This window comes from Diceros bicornis, chromosome 15 (genome assembly GCF_020826845.1).
Source record: "Diceros bicornis minor isolate mBicDic1 chromosome 15, mDicBic1.mat.cur, whole genome shotgun sequence".
In the NCBI taxonomy this organism is placed as follows: domain Eukaryota; kingdom Metazoa; phylum Chordata; class Mammalia; order Perissodactyla; family Rhinocerotidae; genus Diceros; species Diceros bicornis.
The window spans coordinates 3077631-3099583 of NC_080754.1; the positions used below are offsets into that span (position 1 = coordinate 3077631).

A 21953-nucleotide genomic window follows, 5' to 3' on the forward strand; every position below is an offset into this window, starting at 1 on the left:
TACATGGGCAAATATAAAAATTTGAATAATTTACTTGTGGATTGTAAAACTGAGATTCACTCATGAAACTCAATTCAAATGTGACATTGATGTTTTCCCTTTTTGTTTTGTTTTGTTTGAGCAGGAATGCTAAACTCAAGAAATAGAGTAATATAGGCCTGGGCTTAACTCCCAGTTTGATACTTTAACCAGTTTGAGTGACATTGGCGAAGTCACCTAGTTTCCTCATCTATAAAAGATGATAGTACTTTATAAGGCCACTGGGATATTGAGATGGTGCTTGTAAAATGCCCAGCACATGGTGAGCACTCAGTAAGTGTGAGGTATTGGTATCATGGTTGTAATTGTTATAGCTGCTTAATAAAAAAAATAACCTGATCATTTTATTATTCTATTAGATAAATCACACAACAATTGGTCTGCTACTCTGGTTTACAGTATTACTTATTTAAGGCATGGATCACCACTGGTATTGATTTAAACCTTGTTTTGGGGAACCAGGGCTTTCCTGCCTAGTGTATGCAAAATTATCTGGGTCACCTTGGAGGCCCACATTCGTAGAGTAAGTGGTTTCTGCTTTCTATCACATTTACTTAGAATTTTAAATGTGAGAAAAACAGGATCGCTACTCTGGGGCATCAGTTCTGGGTTCCTAGTTAGTAGGGTTTGTGCAAAGGAAGAGTGAGGATCTGGGATGTTTTGAAGATGTCTGGTTACATTGAGTTCCAAGGAGCATTTGATCAAAGCTGAGATTTACACAGAGATGACTGGAAGCCCCAGATAGTGGTGGGAGTGACTCAGACCTCTCAGCCACAGCTGACTCCAGGGATGATGGCCATACTCATACTTTGATCCAACCCCAGCAATGTGGTCTAGTTTCACAAGGCATTCCTGGATAGCATATTCTTGGTATCAGGCTAAGAATAGAGTCTTGGCTGAGGAATAAGGATAGAAATAGAATCCTTGGTTTCTCTCAGTAGCCCCTTAGACACCAACTTGGAAAGACTAAGTGGCTACTGATGCTTTTTGTCTGTTGGAGGAAAACTGGTAAAAAAAAGAATGTGGTCCAGTCAGCCTCTCCAAGTATTGATAAGGCTGAAAAAGGCACTGGAAAGTAGTCCAGATTTCCTGGGAAAGGCATTTTCTTAGCAGTTTTTAGTGGTCAAACCAGCAGACAGATGCTTACTTGGTATTAACACTAAAAGCAAAATATATAGTTCTAAATATGAAAGTACCATCTTGAGAGGATTTTGCAGGACTACCAACTCAGTGAGCTAAACCAACTAAATTTCTGGGAGGCATCTTAGAAACAGAGTAAAAATTAATAAGTATGACTATTTTTCTTTGAAGAATTACAATCCTTTTACATCCATGAAGTCAAAAATGAGTAATTAAAATTAGGAGTGAAATGGAGAGAAAGAAATGTTTTTACGTTAGTTGTGATGGGCAGTTGCATGTCCCTGTTTTGATCCTGTGGAATCCAGGTGGTGTAATGAAGGGACCTCTGGGGAAGGACTTGAGAGTTATAGGCTTTTCACTCCAAGAATTGATTAAAGAGTCTATTCAGTTTATCTAAGGACAGCACATTTGTTTTCTTAATGCCTTTACGTGGTATGTTTTAAATCATTGAAAGATCTTTGTTGAAGACACATTTAGGCAGTAGGTTTGGTGCTGAAGTGTAAGGAATATGAGGTGAGGGCATCCCAGCCAAGACCCTCAGATTGACCATCAAGAGGCCTCAACAGGTAGAATTTCTTTGGTGAAGTCAATTATGCTTCGTCTTGGTGGCCCCGAAACCCCAACTTGATCAGACCTGGGAGATTGATATGTAACCCAGAAGGTCAACTTGGTAATTTGTAGCCAGTGGATTCTGGTGACTGGAATGCTTTGAGAATTCTGTCCTGGGCATTTTTCTACCTCTCTGGAAGAACATGGGAAACTACATTAGTCATCAGAAGGTTATTTGTTGAGCACAAGCTTTGGGTAAAATGAGGTTGATGTCTTGGGGTTAGCTTACCTAGGCTAACATTCCCCACAAAGGAGACTGACTCCCCAGGGTCTCAATTGCTCACATTCTTCAGATTCTGTGTCTTTTTTCCCTGGAAAATGCTGGACTCATGCTGCCTGTGCTGCTTCTCTGATTCCTTCTGCATCCTCTTTCCCCCTCTTGTGTTCTTACTTAGGGACCGAGATGCCTTTTTCTGTAGATTTGTTAATATCACTGCCTATGCCATAATCCAGTGTGATTCCAGAAACGCTTCTGTCCACTTGGGTTGACTTTCCATATTTATGAGCTAATCCTTTGATTTTGCTTTTATTAGTTAAAACTGCAGAATTCTGAGGGTGTTGCCTGTAGTTGGCATTCCCAGACGTGCTGTGACTTAGTGCTGAAGTGTCATTCATAATGGTACAATGTGAGGAGTCTTAAGACTTCATCTCCATACAAGACGAGTATGTTTTGCAGACAACACTTTGCTCCAGGCTGATCTTATGTGTGCAGACATTTGTTACAGTGCCGAGGATGTCCTTTTACAGTGGAAGGAGCTGGGAGCATGGCTTACAGTGCTGCTTCTCATTAATGTGACCTTGGGCAAATCACTTAATTTATTTTGACCTCTGTTAACTCATCTGTAAAAAAAAAAAAAATTGTTAGAACATGTATTTTCAAATCTTTGACAGCCTCCGATTCTGTTGCAAGTAAGTATTCTGGGCATATTTCTAATTGGAAGTGAGATAGAAGGTGTCCAGCCTTACGACTCAGATGTCTGAGGGAATTAGATGGTATATTAGCTTTCAATAAGTTTATGCCATATAACAGTCCCCAAAACAGTGGGTTAGGAGCTGGAGGTGGGTGGCAAACCTAAGTAAAATGTTTTAAGCATTAGCCTAGCAGTGTGTGGGGTAACCTGCTTTCATCGTGTTTCCATGGGAGCAGCAGTCTGCTCATTGCTTTTTTAGTGTCTCCATGGTGGCTTGGCATGGAAGTTTGGCCTCCTTTGAAGTAATAATCCAATCCTGGCAGCTGTAAGCAGGCAAAGCAAAAGACACATTGTAACAAGAGGCTGTAGAAAACCTTCAAATTAAATTATGGTGGTGATGACATAAATGATCTTAAGAGGCAGAATAAGAATTGGCAAAACAGTGATTCATTCTGTACAAGAGTCCTGGATAAGGGGCACAGCTATAAATAGAAGATGACTGTAAATCCAGCCACAGAATGAGAGGAAGCCATGAGTTCATAAAGTGTAGAAGAGTTTGGTTACTATTAAAGTTTCAGCTGAACCTGTATATATTTAATAGTTTTAACTACTGTGTACATTTTGAAAATGAAGGCCAACAAAAAGCTACCGTAAACATCACACTTCCTAGTGAGACATTTGAAGTGTTTCCCTTTAACTTCAGGCAGAAGACAAGACCTCTGCTGTCACCACTTCTATTCAACATTATTTTGGAGTCTAGACACTTTAATAAAATTAAAACCTAAAAAGATATAAAGGAAGAAACAAAATTGTCAAGAGTATCTACAGATAAGCTATTAGGGTTAATGAATTTTTAAAAGTTGCTAGATACAAGATAAATAGCAATTAAACTATAGAGTACTTAGGAATAAATCTAATACAAGGCAAGTAAACCTTTATGAGGAAAATTATAAAAACATTACTGAAAGACATAAAAGATGGAGAGATTTTATAGATGAAAAGACTCAGGGCCGGCCCGGTGGCTTAGCGGTTAAGTGCGTGTGCTCCGATACTGGCGGCCCAGGTTCGGATCCCGGGCACGCACCGACGCACCACTTCTCGGGCCATGCTGAGGCCACGTCCCACATACAGCAACTAGAAGGATGTGCAACTATCTACTGGGGCTTTGGGGAAAAAAAAAAGGAGGAGGATTGGCAATGGATGTTAGCTCAGAGCCGGTCTTCCTCAGCAAAAAGAGGAGGATTAGCATGGATGTTAGCTCACAAAAAAAAAAAAAGAAAAGAAAAGACTCAGTACTGTAAAGATGTGGTCTTCTCCAAATTAATACAATTTCAGGCAAAATGCTTACAGAATCTTTTGTCTTTTTTTAGGGGGTGCGGTGGGGTGGTAAAACATGACAAACTTATCCTAAAATTATTTTGAAAAAGATAGGGGTCCAAAATAGCCAAGATTATTGTTAAGAGCAACAGGCATGATCACTTGTCCCACCAAATATAGATTACATAGTACAGCAATGATAATTAAGATGGTAGGTATTGTTACAAGGAGAGACAACGAACAATGGGATGGGATAGCACAGAAACTGACCTACATAAAGAGGAATTCGGGAGGTGACAGAAATCGCATTACAATGGGGCTATTATGAACTATTACGTAAAAGATGTTGAGACAATTGGCCCTTTCCATGGAAAAAGATACAGTTGGAATCTTACTTTACTCCAAACACAAAAATAAGTTCCAGATAGATTAATGGCAACCTAAATGTGAAAAACAAACTTTAAAACTTAGAAGAAAATATAGAAAACTATCCTAATGATATTGGAATAGGATGAATTTAAGCACAAAACATACAGGTCAGTAAGAGAAAGGCAAAAGGCAGGTGGATGGGTTTCCTATGGCTGCTGTAATAAGTTACCCCAAATTTAGTGACTGAAAACAACAAACTCCCTTACAGTTGTGGAGGTGAGTCGTCTGAAATGGTCTCGCTGGGGAAAATGAAGGTGTCGGCAGGACGTGCTCCTGTGGGAGACGCCAGCGGGGGTCTGTGTCCTTACCTCTTCCATCTTCACGGTGCGTCACTCCAGCGTCTGCTCTCTCCTCCATCTCTGACCCTCCCCCTCCCTCTTAGGAGGACCCTGTGATTATATCAGGCCTATCCCGATAGTCCAGACTGCTATGTCCGTCTCAAGATTCTTGACTCTTCGTCACATCTGCAAAGTCCCTCTCAGCACATCAGGAAACATAGTCACAGGTTCCAGGGATTAGGATGTGGACATTTGCGGGGGGGGGGGGGGGGGATGGTGTGAAAGTAGGGAACATTAATTATTCAGCTTTCCACAGCAAGCCACAGACCGCGAGAATACGTTTACAGCCCTTAGAACCTGCAAAGGGTTAGTGTACAGAACATAAAAAGAACTCGTTTAAATCAATTGAGAGAAAAGAAAAATCTATTTCAAAAATCAGTGAAGGATATGAATAGGCAGCTCACAGAGGAGAGATAAATGGCTAAGGACTTACAAAGGATATTACACCTCACTAGTGATCACGTAAATGCAAATTAAAACACTAATTAGATGACATTATCTTACTTTAGATACAAACATTTAAAAATTGGACAACACCAAGGTTTGGTTTAGTGGTACAGAAGTGGGCTTATCCATACACAGCTAGTGGAAGGAGGGTCAGTGCAATGGGGGGTAAGGATGTTTGTTGGAGCGTTGATGGATGAAACAAGCTACAGCACGTTCCTATGAGGAAATGCAGTCCAGCAGTTACAGTGAAGAAGGTGAGCTCCAAGTAGCTCTCAAGGATGTGACAGTAAGAGACAGTTCTGTGAAATTTAAAAACAAAGGATGCATAACCGTTGGTAAAGTGTATAAAAATGAGCTGGAAGGAGTCACCACCACTTCAGCATACTGGTTACCCCTAAGGAGGGGGGTGATTCAAATTCAGCTGTAGCTGTTATGTTTTATGTATTTATAAAATTTGATACAAATATAGTAAAATTAAAATGTACTACTTTTGGGTGTTGGGCACATGATCATCTATATATTATTTATTCTTTTGGAGATGTATTAAAACTTTTTTTAAAAAAAGAGATGAAAAAGAAGACCAGTTAGAAAGGTAAATCTATAATATAAAAAAGAAGACCGGTTAGAAAGGTAAATCTATATTGAAACTGATTTTCTAAGCCAAATGGAAGAGGCTTTCTGAGGAAGATTATAGTTCACTGGTGAAGAGTTTGGTCTGGAGTGTGACAGACCATCACTTGTTAGCTGAGTGACCCTGGTGTGTTTCTGACCCCTCTAAGCCTTAACTCTCTCAGCGAATAACGTGAGGTTTAAATGAGCTGGTCATGGGAAGCCTTTAGCACATGGTGGGTACTCAATAATATTACAGCAGCTCACAGACGATCGTTAATATTTGTTAGGCAACATCAAAACTTGGTAGGCTGAAGGTATTTATATGATTTTGGTTTAAATAGGCCAAACAGAAGATTCCAGATTAGAGTCTTATTAGAGATTTATGAGCCTACTATTAAATTTTTATCATTTCAAGTAACTTTCTGCCCGCACACTGTTTGGTATTTCTGTGGAATGGAATGGTGTGTGAGGTATACATTATGGTTCCTTTCCTTTAATTCAGTCCAGTTGTACTTCGTTTATAAGCCGTGGTTCATTTGGCAAAGACTGGGATGAAGTGATACTGGCAGGATGTATGGATGCAGCTGTTCTTGGTGGCTGATTGCTAAATATTTTTAAAATGAACACATACGGTATATTTAAAGCCTAACCATTTAATGTACCCTGCAGGTCCTATCAACACCTTTTCAATACAAGCGGTGATTTGAAACTCAAAGAACTATGCAGCCAAGGTACAAATCTGTGTAGTTATTTTAAGTCAAAAATCAATTACTTCGATTTAAAATTTTTATCTAGTTATGTTGAAGATGTGTTGATAGGAATGTAGTCCTCCTGACAGAGAATTCCTACCAGGATCTCAGAGCTTCAAATTCAGATGGCAGGCACACTTGGTAAGAAGAGGGTCACATGCATTGCCCAGCTAAGCAAGCTGAGTCAAGAGCCTCAGCTGATATCACACATGCCAATCAGAAATATTCTACATTGAAATTACTGGTGCTTAGAGTATTTTAGAACCACAGTGTCAGGGTAAGAGCCCCCCTCTGGGGCCATACTGTCTAGACTCACGTGCCAGCTCTTCCCTTACTGTGTGTGATGGGATTCTCCATCTGTGTGGTGGGGTGGTAATTTTCCCCACACCAGAGGGAGGCTGCACAGATTAGAGGAGTGAATACAGGTCACAATCCCACATCTGAATGTATTTTTGGATTTGGAATTTTTCACATTTTAAACAGTAATATGGTTCCTATTAATAAGTAGTAAGTGCTATGTTATTACTATTATTGTCATTTAAATTATTTTAGATGAGGAGCGATGAGTTTTTTTGTTACTGAAAGTTTCATTTATACAATTTGTTCAGGTATTCTTTTTCTTTCTTAACCACATCCTCCTTTTAGAAACTGTGTCCTTTGCATGGCTTAGACCTGACCCATCAGGAATGTCCTGTTACTGCTGACACCTAAGAAGAGCTTTGGCCCCAAATGTTGGCTGTCTTCTAAGTTAACATGGACTGAGGCCAAGACATTTGTGGAGCTCAAAGCGTAATTAAATTCTAGTGGTTTCTATTGTCCTTGGAAAGTTCAGATTACTCTGTCATCTTCAGTTTTGAAGATTATTAATAGTTTACATCTCTTCCTACTTTCATGTTTGTAAAATGTTTCAGAAGAATATGACTTTAAAATAGTTCTTCAGCACTCTTTATATCTGAATGATTATCTATTAGCCACCTCCACTATCCTGCCCACATTAGTGCTTATGTTGACCTTCCTAGTCTTCCTAGCCTTTAAGTACATTTATAAATCAAGTGTATTTATAAAGTTAAATATATTTATAAATTAAGACCTTTTTTTTTTTTTTTTGTGAGGAAGATCAGCCCTGAGCTAACATCCATGCTAATCCTCTTCTTTTTGCTGAGGAAGCCTGGCTCTGAGCTAACATCTATTGCCAATCCTCCTCCTTTTTCTTTTTTTGTTCCTCCCAAAGCCCCAGTAGATAGTTGTATGTCATAGCTGCACATCCTTCTAGCTGCTGTATGTGGGACGCGGCCTCAGCACGGCCGGAGAAGCGGTGAATCGGTGCGCGCCCGGGATCCGAACCCGGGCCGCCAGTAGCGGGGCGCGCACACTTAACTGCTAAGCCACGGGGCCGGCCCCAAGACCATTTAAATTAAAACAATTTAAATAGAGAAAAATCAAGTTAAATATTTATCAAACCTCTAGAGGGTGAATGACTTTACGCTTAGAAACAATAGATATTCTCAAATGAAACATTTGATAGATTGACCCACGTGATGCTATCTCTCCCGTTGTTAAAGGAGAGGTAGAATGTTTTCCACGCTAGTCTGTCCATCAAATTTCTTCCTTGGTTAATGCTGTTGGCTATGTTCCTTGCCCATTTATGTACTGGGTCTCTTAGCGTATCCTTACTGAGTTATGTAAACTCATAACAAATATTATTTCAGTCATTTTCTACATTTTTTTCTCAATCCCCCTGCATCATTTTTAAACAATTTTTGTGATCCTCTCATCAAATTTTTCATTGTTTCCTTAAGATAAATTTCTAGATATAGAATTGCTAGATGGTCTTGGAATTGGGGAGTGAATTTGATGCAGTTTGAGTGATAATGGCAGCCTTGTAAAAAACGTCTTTGTGGGCTTTCTGCAAAAGGAAGAGGGAAATATACACAGCTATTTTACTTAGCATTTAAATTACATTCTCATAGGAAGTTTTTAATTTTTTCCCCTCTGTAATTTACAATAGTTACATCATGTCACCATGAAGGGCCTTGAATGTGTCTGCCCCTCTTACTCAGCAGACTCTTTACTGGGTGAGGGAGGGATGTGACGGTTGATTGTGAGCTGTGCCAGTCTCCTTGCCTGCCTGCCCTTCTCTACTGGTTAGTAACTCAACAAGTACATGTGAAAAGAAGTAAGCTGAAACGCTTTCTTAGAAGCTGGAGGGTGAAGATGTTGGGAAAAGTCCAGCAGTCAAGTCAGGGGCTTATCTGTGGATTTTGACTATCCGTTCATTTCCAGTCACCAGTTTCAGTGGGTAAGTGAGAGTCGGCTCTTGGCTACATTTCTAACCTACAGCTGTTCTGGATCCTATAAGGACATTTCTTCTATACACTGTTGGGATGCCTCCAGTTTTTATTTTTGCAGGCAGCAGAAGAGGTGCCTAATCTTGCCTGCGGCCACTCAGTAACTCAGCGACTAGAGATGAATTTCTATTCCTGGCCCAGTTTATGGTGTTTACTGAAGGAAAATCAGTGCTCCTGGGCAGCCTTTTCACACTTAGCTTACTGTCTCACTGCACACAGAGATTGTTACGTTCTTTTCCAGTGTCTTCTGATCCCTAGCTCTGCATTGTCAATACCATAGCACTAGCCTCCTGTCGTTACTTAAATTTAAATAAATTTAAATAAAAGGAATTCAGTCCCTTGGTCACATGAGCCACGTTTCAAATGCTCAGTGGCCACGTGTGGCTAGTAGTCACATGGTGAAGAGTGCAGATTACAACACTTTTATCACCGCAGAAAGTTGTGTTGGACGTGCTTCAGACCTTCCTTGATCAGCAGGTAACCTTTGCCTCATAATGTGAAGAGAAAATTACTCACATGTTTACCTATTTTAAAAACCTGGAGGGGCTGGCCTGGGGGTGTAGTGGTTAAGTTCACGTGCTCTGCTTCGGTGGCCTGGGGTTCACGGGTTCAGATCCTGGGTGAGGACCTACACACTGCTCATCAAGCCATGCTGTCGCAGCGTCCCGCATATCCCACATACAAGATAGAGGAAGACGGGCACAGATGTTAGCTCAGCAACAATCTTCCTCAAGCAAAAAGAGGAAGATTGGCAACGTATGCTAGCTCAGGGCCAATCTCCCTCACCAAAAAAAAAAAAAAAAAAAGAGAATGCCGAGAAATTTCCAGGTTTTTATCTATCTTTCCTTGTGTCTCAGAGGAAGCATAGTTCATCCTTTCCAAAACGATCCTTTCTCTCATGGCCTGATCGCAGTCGGGTTCTGAACAGAGGAAACAATGGACTGGATTCTCACTTCCTCTCTAGAACCGTCCCTCTTGTCTTGCCTTATTCAGCTCCTTTCCAGTCCACTGCCCCCTTCCCCTGTGCCCGCAGCATTCTTGTTGGCCACTAGCCCATTTCTCTCCTGCTCTTTACCACCCTTCTCTAACACATAGCCTGTACACACTGTCTGCAGTGTCTCACCACTCATTCCTCAGCCCTCACAACCTCCACTCCACCGTTACCTCCTACACGCCACTCAAACAGCTCTTATAGGCTCCCAGCTGCCTCTCAATTGCCAAGCCCAGACAGGCTCGTCCTCCACACTGGGAAGTGTCTGATACTGTGGACAACTCCTCCTTGTAATTGCCTCTCCCCCGTACTTCCATAACGTTTCCCTTGGGCCCTCCTCTCCTCGTTCATCAGTTCAATCACCTCCCCGGCCCTTCTTGTATCACCACCACCATTGCATGTCAGCGCCCCTCTCACCTCCTTCTGTTTCCATTCTCTCACTCCTGACTGGGTCCCCTTAGTTCCTGGATCCTGAGAGTTCCCAAACTTATCACCCTACACTTGACCTTTTCCCTGAACTCAGGGTCAAAAGGTCCAGTGTTGTTGGATATTTCTGTTAAGATTATCCTGCTTCTATCTCAACTTAAAATATCCAGTTCTAAATCTAAGTTCTTAGCTCCTTGGCATATTTCCATTCCAGATTTCCTTGTGTGTACACATTGTACCACCTTGCCCCCAGCCACATCTCTGCACATCGTTTTCCTTACTCGTTCCATTTGTTTGCCTTACCATGTCTGTTTTATCGCTATGATAGTTTATCTGGCCATCCCTTACTCATCAGTCCTAGCCTTCCACCCTGCCCCCTCCCTATTTTAGGTCTGATTCTGTTTTTGGCCTGGAGTATTCTTCCTATACACTGTACTTTCATTTCCATTCTCTCTTTTTTTCACTCATGTTATTGCCAGATACATTTCCTGAAGGCCATTAAAAAAAATACAAACACACGTACACATGCAAACATATGCATAATAATTACCAATTTCAATTTTTGAATAATATATTCCCATGGTCAGAAAATCAGAAAGTACCAGAAGGCATTCAGTGAGGACCTTTGCTCCCTCTCATGCCTTTCTGCTCTCAGATCCTGTTCTCCCAATGGGTAGGCATGGGTATGAGTTTCATATTTATTTTTTTAAGAAAATTTTTAATTTACATATAAGCACATAAGTATGTGTATGTGTGTGTGCATAAGTTTTCCTTTTCTTTATGGTAGCATAGGAAGTACACTATTCTCAACTATTCCTCACTTTGTATTTCTGCTAAAGAGTATATCTTGGTGATCTTTCTTATAGATCGCCTCATTCTTTTTTACAGCTGTGTAGAATTCCTCTATGCATGTACCATAATTTATTTAACCAGTCCCTCATGATGGACATTTAAGTCATCCCCATCCTTTGCTATTCCAAATGCTGCTGCAAGGAATAATGCTTTCAGAATTCATTTTGCTCTTATGCAAGTCTGTCTGCAGGTCAATTATGAGACCAGTGGTTGGACTGTCTACTTACTTCTCTCTGACCGCCGACAGTCCCTGCTGCGGGTGCTCTGCTTCTCATGTACCAAGTTACAGACACTGCAGTCTAGTCCTCGTCCCTAGTCCAAAAGCCCCCACGGACTCTCTGTCAGCAATGAATCTCACTCTGCCCTGTCAGTGGCAAGAAGCAGGCAACTCGACACACAACAGCAGACAGTGGGAGCACTGGACCCTGTTTCCTGTGGGGTCTGTGTGCCGGCGAATGAGTCTACTTTCCGACCCCCAACAAGTCCCATGCACTTCTGTCTCCCTTCCTCTGCACAGAGTGCCTTCCCTCTCCTCTCTCAGCCTGTCAAAATCCATTGCATCCTTTGAGACTGAGCTCACACGCTTCCACATCCATGAAGCCTCCTGATTCCTGCTCCTTTCTGCTAAAAACAGTGTATCCTTCCACTGAGCACCCTCACAGGCCATATCCTTTTCTACCCTGGATGGCACTACACCACCTTGCAATCCTCCTAATTTAGCTTCTAGTTAGTAATGCCCCGAACATAGGGATGGTGTTTGATCCTTGTTTTCCATCTTTGTTTTGATTTCTCATCCCCCCAAAGTCTCCTAGCATATACTGTGTCTTGCATATACTAATGAATGAAAAAAAGCAAAATTGATTTTGTTCTTGTCTGACATTAAGGGTGGGGGAATACTTACTTTTAATGTAGAAATCATTCCTGTTCCTGTGCATTTTGGCCTTTTGTTGTTGTTGTTAAGATAAAAATGCCTTTTCCTCCCTCCTAGGAATGTTTTTGGGAGCCTAGAACCATAGAGTCTTGCATTCTCAGTGACTGTTCCTGTGGCCTCCTGGGAACGAGGTGCCAGTCCATTCCGTGTTTATTCTGTTGTTACAGCATTGGCAGGACCAATATGTGGTCTGTGTGACAGCACAACAGGACCTTAATATGTGATTGGAACTAGGTGTCCATTTTTATTATGAAACTAAGATTGTTTTTCTGAAACTTCAATTTTAATGTACAAAAAGTGAATAAAATTATTGATAGAATCTAATACCACCAGTGCAATTTTGCGTGTAAAGTCCTTAGAGGGTAGGGCAGCAAATGATGCATTTGAGAATACAGTGGATCAGGGTCCCTGCATTGGGGCTGGATGTCCCTGAGGTCTGCCGCCTGTGTGGTGACGCTTTCTCTTCTTTGTGCCCTTAGGTTTTTGAAGAACCCTCCATCAGCCTTTTTGCTCTGGAACATTGTGAGGGCAGAGAGTTACATCTAGAAGAGGCCGTGAACTCTGTTCTGAACAAGGACCTGCACTTCTACACCCAGTCGGTGTGGGTGAAAAGTGGACTGTAAGTATGGGCTGAGGGTGTGGCCTGCTGCAGCCACCGTCTTCGGACAGGTGTAGGGTTGCTCTGTGCTCCCCATGGCTGCTGGCTTTGGTCTGATGGGACTCTCACTTCTTTCTCGCTCAATGTAATAATCGTGGCTTCTGTGTAAATCAGAGAAGACTGTGGATCATCTCCAGTAGGTGGTGACCTGCAGTGATCTGGGGAAGAGCCCTTCGGGAGAGAGGGCTGCTGTGTGTCCAGAGCACGGGCCCTAGAGTTGGTAGACCAGATGACCTTAGCTGGTTGCACGCACTTTCCTTTCAGGAGAAGGCTGATTAAATCAGTGACTTTGACTGGTGGAGACCATCGCCTGCTTGTAAGACTGACAGTGTTTTGTTGTATTTTGTTTTGACCTCTTGTTTGTTCGAGAACTGTTTGTTCCAGGGCACTTATGTTCATGCTGAGTACCCTTGTCAACCTAGCACACTTACCAGACTTGCTGTTCATTCAGGCTGTCCGTCAGGGTGGATCCAGGCTGTGTGGGGCCTGCACTTCTACAATCTGGGGAGACTCTGGATACATAAATTAGGCGTGAACTTGCATATTTATTTAGAACAAAAGTGGTAAGAAGCCTGCAAGTGCGGGGCCCTGAAGTTGAAGCTCTAGTGTCTCCTGGAAAGTCGGCCTCGCAGGCCATTGTGGAGAATGGCTATAAGCTGCCCCTCCTCCTGCATGTGGGGTTTGGTGCGGAAAGTCCCCTGAAAGAACACACACAGCTCTTGATGATTAATATAAAGATGACTGTTTTTATTTCTTTTGACCTTTAAATTGTGTGATAATCAACACTACTTGTTGAAATATCTGGAGATAATGACAGAGAAAGCCAAGAATATAAATTGATTTGAAAATTAAATCAACTATTATAATAAATGGCTTTTGTATTATTCACATGGATAGCAGTTTAAATTTTCTTCTGCAAAGGATTTCACATGGTTTGGTATTTATTAAACATTTTTATTGATTTACTCTCTCTAAGCTTAATAATCCCCATATTATATTCCAGTATATTATTTACCACTTAACTAAGTCTGTTTGAACTGAATTCTACATTCTTGTGATATAGGGCTTTCACAGCATTTTTATACATTTCTTTTCTTTATGTTCCTAAGTGGAACTGATAATTATTGACTCCCCTCTGGAAATTTCTCACCAACTTACTTCACTCTTTTGTAGAAAACTGGTGCCATTTTACCTTGACATTCTTATTTCTTCCCTTTAGCTTACTATCCACCTACTCTCATTGTTCTGGATTCTCCGTTAAGAGAATTGATATATGGAGTAAGGAGTAGGGAAGGCTATCTAAAGAGTTTCCTAGAAACATATGGCTTATAGACTACGACTTATGCACAGCCAGCTACCCTCAGCGACAAGTTTCATTTGCTTTTTTGAATCCCCATATTATCCTATATCTCTGATCTGTGATGGTAATGAGGGCCAAGCTTTAATGCTCTTCAACTGTGGAATTCATGTAAATTGATATATAATGAGGTATAGTTGACTGAAACCATGCCTAAGTGTTATTACTGAAACTTCCCTGCCTGTTTAAAGAATCTGCAAAGCCAGAGAGATTGATAGCCCTTCCATGGTCATGCTGTCCTGACTCTGCAACAATCTGATGGTTTAGAGTTGGGTAGGCAAGAAGGGGTAGAAGATCGTCCATCTTGTTTATCTCCATAATTTGGCCAGGTCTGATCTCAGTAGTGGGGAGCAGGGTGCTTTATCTGGACCAGGCAAGGCAGCACTTCATCTGCTACACATACTTTCTGAAGGCACTGTTTGCAGTGACCTTGAGTCCTGCTGAGAATTTCAGATCCTCATGGCAGTCTCAGCTTATCCTCCTTAGCGTCCAGCTTGATAACTACCTAACACAGGGCTTGGCAAGTTTTTCCTGAAAAGCACCAGATGGTTTTTTCAGTTTGTCAGCCATCCTGTCTCTGTCTCAACTACTCAACGTGCCATTGTGGCGCAAAAGCAGCGAGAGTCAGTCGGTAAAGGAATGGGCGTGACTGTGCCATTAGGTGAGTCTTGGGACTCTAGACACTCATGTCAGGCCCTATACACTTTTACACACTTTACCTTGGCCCAAGGTGAAGGCCCCTGGGCTTTTGAGAAGGATTTGCGAAGGAGCCAGACCTTGAAGTAAGAGTAAGCCAGGGGATTTCTGTGGATAATTTTAAGTAGTCCTTGGTGGCCTTGGAGAAGCTATGGAAGGAGTTGTGTCTGGAGAGGTCACTAGAGCCATCGAAGAGGCCCCGACAGACGTGTGATGATGAGCCTAAGAGTGGGAGAGTAAACTAGTGTTTGTTAACTGGGTAATAGTGAGTGGTTATGGTCTATCTTTGAATAATAAAATGTTATGAAAAAAGACTTTGTGGGGCTGGGCCGGTGGCGCAGCGGTTAAGTGCACGTGCTCCACTTCGGCGGCCCAGGGTCCGCAGGTTCAGATCCCAGGCACGCACCGACGCACCACTTGTCAAGCCATGCTGTGGCGGCGTTCCATATAAAGTGGAGGAAGATGGGCATGGATGTTAACCCAGGGCCAGTCTTCCTCAGCAAAAAGAGGAGGATTGGCATGGATGTTAGCTCGGGGCTGATCTTCCTCAGAAGAAAAAAAAAAAGACTTTGTATTATCAAAGGAACGCAGAATTTTAGAGCTGGAGGGAACCTCGTTTTAGAAGTAAGGTAACCAGACTCCCAACTGGAATCCAGATCTTCTGAGGCCCAGTCCGGTGGGCTTTCTCCTAGTCCTCCCTGCTTTTTCTGTTAAAAAATAGAGTTACACGTTTTTTGTGTGTGTGTGTGTGTGAGGTTTATATGGGATGCCGCCACAGCATGGCTTGCCAAGCAGTGCGTCGGTGCGCGCCTGGGATCCGAACCGGCAAACCTCGGGCCACGGCAGCGGAGTGCGCACACTTACTTAACCACTTGCGCCACAGGGCCGGTCCCAGAGTTACACATTTTTTTCTTAAAAAATCTACAAACCTACAAGTCTGAAAGAATGAACGCTATTTGGCATAATAGCAGGTATTTTTGATAAGAGCTTGCTTTCTGTTTTTCAGTACCCACTTTTTTCTTTCCTGCTCTTATATAGGTGGATAGCTTATGAAGGATCCAATTTCTTAGGAAGACAAATCCTCCTTGAGCCTAATGAGATCCCAAATTGGACAGCATTCAGTGGATGGAAAACAATTGGTTCCCTCCGTCCTATGAAGCAGGTAAGGAGAAAAGAACCATAAGATCCCAAATAGCTTGATTTTCTAGTAGAAATGTCATAAACCACAGCATCTGAAATTTTAAACATTTAATTTAGTTTGCCATATGTTACAAGGGATCTTATAGATTTTAACCAATTCATAAAATTGTATCTACGGTCAACATTAGATTTTAGCTTTGAGTCCAAAGTCTTGGTGACCTTGGTGACTTTTCGTGGAAAAATAAGTATCATAAGCTCCGTGGCAAGCAGTGGAAACAAGAATGAACTCTGAGACTGCCCTAGTTTCACTTTCTAAGTATTTGGATTTTTCCCCCTCCTTACATAATACTTAGGATGGATCCTGGCAATTTAATTAATACAGTATTTACTGCACACCTACTGCTTGTCAGTCTTCTGTTGAGAAGCCTCCCACTGCACCTGGGAAACAAGTCTAATCCCCTCAGCGTGGTCCATGTGATCAGCTCCCCGGCCCCCTACTTCCCCAGCCTCCTCCATCACCCGTCTCCTCCTCACTCATGGCTGTGCCTGTCACAGGCACTGATGTGCAGAGTGCTTTCCCAGTAGGGCTCCTAACACAGACTGTGCCCCCTGTCTGGAAGTTTCTTCCCTCATTCTTTGTCTGGCTAGTTCTTACTCATCCCTCTAAATTCAAATTGTGTCAGGTCCTCCAGGGCGCCTCTTTCACCCTCTCCCAATCTGAATTAGATCCTAAAAGATCTGGTTCTTTCTCCACAAGACACTGCACACAGTTCGTAACCATATAGTTGTGGCCAGATCAGGCGCTTCCTCACCCGTGAAGGCAGGGGCTGTGGGTGTTTTGCTTATTGTTCTACCCTAGGGCCTGTCACAGGTCTGGCACATTGTAGGAACTCAGGGACTCTGATTAATGAAGGAATGAATGTATAAATGGATGTTTGACATTGTGCACAGAATTATGGAAGATATAAGGATAGACATGATTTCTGCCTTATTGAAGTTTACATTTTGTTGAGTAAAACATGTCCAACTCAAAGCAGTAACATAAAATGCAAAACACTGTGTAATCATCAAAAGGCCATGGGTTGGGCCGGCCCCGTGGCTTAGCGGTTAAGTGCATGCGCTCCGCTACTGGCGGCCCGGGTTCGGATCCTGGGCACGCACCGACACACCGCTTCTCCGGCCATGCTGAGGCCATGTCCCACATACAGCAACTAGAAGAATGTGCAACTATGACATACAACTATCTACTGGGGCTTTGGGGGGAAAAAAAATAAAAAAAAAAAAAAAAAAAAGGCCATGGGCAATGCCTGGTTCAGAGAAAGGAAGTGTGAACATGTGTGGAACAGTGGGAGGTTCCATGGAGGGTGGAAACCCAAGCTAGGCCAAGCTTGGTCAGTGGAGATGCCACTTGCACTTCTCTCTTATCCCTTTAGAAACCTTTTCTCACTTGATTCCAACAATAGTCTTTTAAGGTAGGAGTTATTATTCCCATTTTCTAGACAGAAAAATAAGGCTCAGAGAGTTTTTTTTTTTTTTTTAAAGATTTTATTTATTTTTTTCCCCCCAAAGCCCCAGTAGATAGTTGTATGTCACAGCTGCACATCCTTCCAGTTGCTGCATGTGGGACGTGGCCTCAGCATAGCCGGAGAAGCGGTGCGTCGGTGCGCGCCCGGGATCCGAACCCGGGCCGCCAGCAGCGGAGCGCGAGCACCCAACCGCTAAGCCACGGGACCGGCCCAGGCTCAGAGAGTTAAAGCAAATTGGCAAAAGTCATCCAAGTGTCAGAATCAGGATTTGAACCTAAATCTATTATGCTCTAAAATCTGTGTTCTTAAGCAGCCACACCCTACTTTCCTCCAAAACAGATCAACAGTTACAGACTGGTGTTACATATTCCATCCAGGCCCTGAGCTGAGCGTGGCAGGTGGATGGAAGTGCTGAGGCTCTGATGTTCAGATCTGACATAATGTGCTAAATAAATGGTAGCCAATAAAAATTAACCTAATTGGTCTTGCTTCCCCCTTCACACACACACTCTGACACCACACTCACTCCCACTGCTCCCTGGTTCTGTGGGCTCAGATCCTAGCTCTGCCACTTGTCAGCAGTGTGACTTTGGGTGAGTCACCTCATTTCTTGGCACCTCAGATTCCTCACTGGTGAAACAGTGCTCACACTGCTTACCTCGGTATCGTGTGAGGATTAAATACGATGATGTGTGTAAAGAGCCTGACACACATCTGGCTCGTACTACTGTGGTAACACATTTATTTTGAAAGCTTATCATTCACAATGTCCCTTGAGAGAACTGGAGACGCTCTTCTGAGGTACAGTAACCATCAGTGGGCTTTCCTGGTGGAGCGTGTGGTGCAGGATTCCATGACCTTCACACCTTGCTTCCTCACTCCTGCCCAGTGGGATGATGGGTAATCCCACTGAAAAGCCATGGAAAAGCAAGGCAGAAATGGGAATTCAGTTTGGCTTTTACCAATTCTATAATAATGCTTAATCCTATGTTGTTAGAAACTTGAGAAGCCAGGCTAGATGCTGAGAATATTTCCCTCGCTTTTGAAAGGTGGTTCCTTGCTGGGGAAGATGTCCTTGCCTCTTGTTCAAGGCCTTGAGATAAAGGATGGCCGGAACAATAGCCTCTGATTTTACATAGAAGTTGTTTGACAATTGACGATATACGTGTTGTTATTCTTGCATTGTGCTTTAGGAACAACCTGATTCCCATTCTGGTTTAACATTTGATTTCAAACTATTTTAATAGATTATTTTCCCTGTTTATTTAGGCACGGCTTTGAAACCCAGCAAAGAAATGTGGGTTTCTTTTTTTTTTTTTTTTTGTGAGGAGGACTAGCCCTGAGCTAACATCCGATGCCAATCCTCCCCCCACCCGTTTTTTTCCCCTTGAGGAAGACTGGCCCTGGGCTAACATCCGTGCCCATCCTCCTCCACTTTACATGGGACGCTGCCACAGCATGGCTTAGCAAGTGGTGCGTTGGTGCGTGCCCAGGATCCTAACCTGCGAACCCCAGGCCGCCACAGAGGAGCACACGCACTTAACCGCTGTGCCACGGGGCTGGCCCTGAAATCTGGGTTTCTAAAACAGTATTATGGGCAGTATTTCCTTTGGGTAGGGCTATTGGTACTGCTTTAGTTCATATTCTTGCTTAGAAATTCAGGAATAATTAAAATGTGATCCTCATTGAGGTTGGGAATTAGGAAGTCACTAAGGCACTTATAATGCATATCACTGTTTTAAAGTATAATTACAGAGGAGTCAGACTACAAGTCTGTAATAAGGGTAATTAGTACCTTGCTTGAGTTAATTGATCAAAACTGTGATGTTTGGTCCTCACATAATTGGAACTCTGTCCTCTGTGAAGGTCACACCTGTTTTCTTACATGTACAAAATAAGGAAATTGTAATACAGATGTACTGAAGCCTCAAGAATTAAGTGGGAGACCAGGCTGAATTATAGAAATTTAAATTATACATTACTGTTGCATTATGAATGTGGAAGTTGTGGTTTGTAACATTTAAAACATTTTGCCAAGTAGAGGTCTTTTCCACTTACTTTGACCAGATAAAAATTTGTCCTTTTATTTGCTTAAGTGCTCAGAATGTTTATTTCCTTAGGAAGGCTAAACATGGCAGCAATTTACCAAAATTCAACTGGCCCCATGCGGATCTATCATAAGTTTCAAAATAGTAGAGTATTCCTCATTGGTCTTACCATGATACCTTGTTGCATTTATCTAACACATTTCTCAGTGAAAGTGCTCCCTTATTAAACAACAGACCATTTGTTGTTACTATTTAGCAAGGTTCTAATGGGGATGCCAACACCTGACCCAACGTGGGGATGCTGAGTGTCCAGTATTTACACTAAGACTGGAGGCCTAGTCATGGGCTGAAAGAATGGTTTTTGTGGCGCTTCAGTCACGTGCTGTCCTTTCTTCATCTTACTTAGGTCACACTGCCACCTTTGGAATTGGTCTCTTATTCCGTGTCGAAGAGTAACTAGTGCATTTCAGCACAGGCCTCACAGCATCCTGGTTAAGAGGGAGGGTTGTGGGGCAGACAGACCTGGCTTCTCCACATACGTGTTAACCTTATTTATAAAATTCTGGTCATAATTGTACTTTCTTAAAGGGTTGTTCTGGTTATTTAATTCTGATAGACTGTACAGTGGCCCAGAAAGCATTTAGCACACTGCTTGACATATACTAAGCTTTCAATAAACGTTAGCTATTATCCTTAGAGGCAAGTCCTAGATTTAATATTTTAAAACTTCCTGTATATATACCAGGTCCAGGGGATGAAGTCCTTTGTTACCCCATTTTTGAATACCTGAGTAGTGATTAAACATGCACAGCCTCTTCCTCTGAAGAAGAATAAAGGTCAACAAAGTATAAATGTAAACAGGGGTTACCGTTAGCTCCTTGGGTCTGCAGCTGCCTGGGTGTCTCAAGACCTCCCATGGCAGTCGTTTGGCTGTCACAGCTGGACAGTGTCTGACCACTGCACTCTCTGTGGAGTTGTTGGGAGATCCGTGCTGGTGGTGTCTTGCCCTTATTAAGCACGGCGAGGACACAGTAGTTACTGAATTAAACTCATCGAGTCCTCATTCTTAACCACCCCTTGCCATGTCTAGTGAATGAACTAGTGAGTTCTAGTGAATGAGATATTACCTTTTACCTTTCCAAAAGGGCATTTTTCAGAAAAGTATAATAGAGACTACACAATTTAAGCTTTGTGCTCAGTGGTCTAAGGATTTGTCAATAGAAAATATTAATTTTACGTATTTGCTAAAGGGAGTAAGAGTGCAACTGCTAAATTCTGTCACCTCTCACTTCCCCTCCAAGCTTTCCAGATTCAAAAGGATTGATTTCCAGATTCAAAAGATGTTTTCTAACTGGACTGTGGTTACCAGGGGCAGTGGGGGTAGGGGGTGGGCACAAGGGGTGAAGGGAGTCATATATATGGTGATGGACAAACAAAAATGTACAACCCAAAATTTCACAATGTTAGAATCCATTAAAACATCAATTAAAAAAAAAAAAATGTTTTCTAAATGGCTCTGTTTCTCCCTGTTGTAGCCTGCAGTGTACATCAGAATAAAGAACCGAGCCCGGGATGAATATCTGACAGTCACTGGAAATGCAGCTGACACGAGGGCCACATCCGTGTGCATTTCTCCCTACAGTGGAAAGAACACTCAGATCTGGCACTACTGTCGAGGACTCTTTAAATCCAAGGTAACCAACCCACTGATACAGAGCCCTGCTTTTTGTTGTTTTTTTCGTTTGGAAACCAGAATCTTGCCAAATCAAATGGAATGATAAAATAATGCAATGTCCTACAAACAAATATTTTGGTTGTTGGGTCATATGAATACTGAGATACGTATTACTAAAGCATTTAAGTGAAAGGACTTGGGGAATTTTTTGATCTAGAAAATCCAGTTTCTATTTTAAAGTAAAAACTAAGGTCATCACATACTATGGATACGCCTAAATGATAATTTTTAAAACCAATGATAAAAGTCACGGATCCAACTTGGACAGTGTGCTCATCTGTTCTTTACTCCATGGCCCAGATAAAATCAGCATCTTTGTGATTCCAAACACGTTGAAACCTTCTCATTTTCAAAACACAGTGAAATAGTAATAGAAGAAGCTGTTATTGGACAAAGCTTAGAAAATAAAACGTAGGTGTCTTTCTCTGTGATCCCTCCATTACGTTTGACGCGATGGGGAATAGAACCCGTTTTATTATATCTCCAATGGATTGTCTACTTTTTTTCTCATGATTCAACAAAAATGAAAAGCATTTAAAAGTGATTATTGTCTGGATATCTAGCACTTCACCTGATGTTTCTGTAAGAAAACCAAGCTCGACCTAATAAATGCTAAGACTGTTAGCTTACATGTAATTCTAATTCAACAAACCA

At 42.1% G+C, this 21953-nt stretch overlaps 1 protein-coding gene across 5 annotated transcripts in view; it reads left to right on the forward strand.

The window, feature by feature from the left end:
• Nucleotides 1-21953, forward strand: part of CRYBG3 (crystallin beta-gamma domain containing 3) — a 95657-nt gene that overhangs the window by 70692 nt on the left and 3012 nt on the right. For all 5 annotated transcript variants that reach the window (XM_058555644.1, XM_058555645.1, XM_058555647.1 and 2 more), the window contains 3 exons: nt 12619-12758; nt 15889-16012; nt 21100-21258. In XM_058555644.1, the coding sequence (XP_058411627.1) occupies nt 12619-12758; nt 15889-16012; nt 21100-21258 (423 nt within the window). The remainder of the gene's footprint in view (nt 1-12618; nt 12759-15888; nt 16013-21099; nt 21259-21953) is intronic.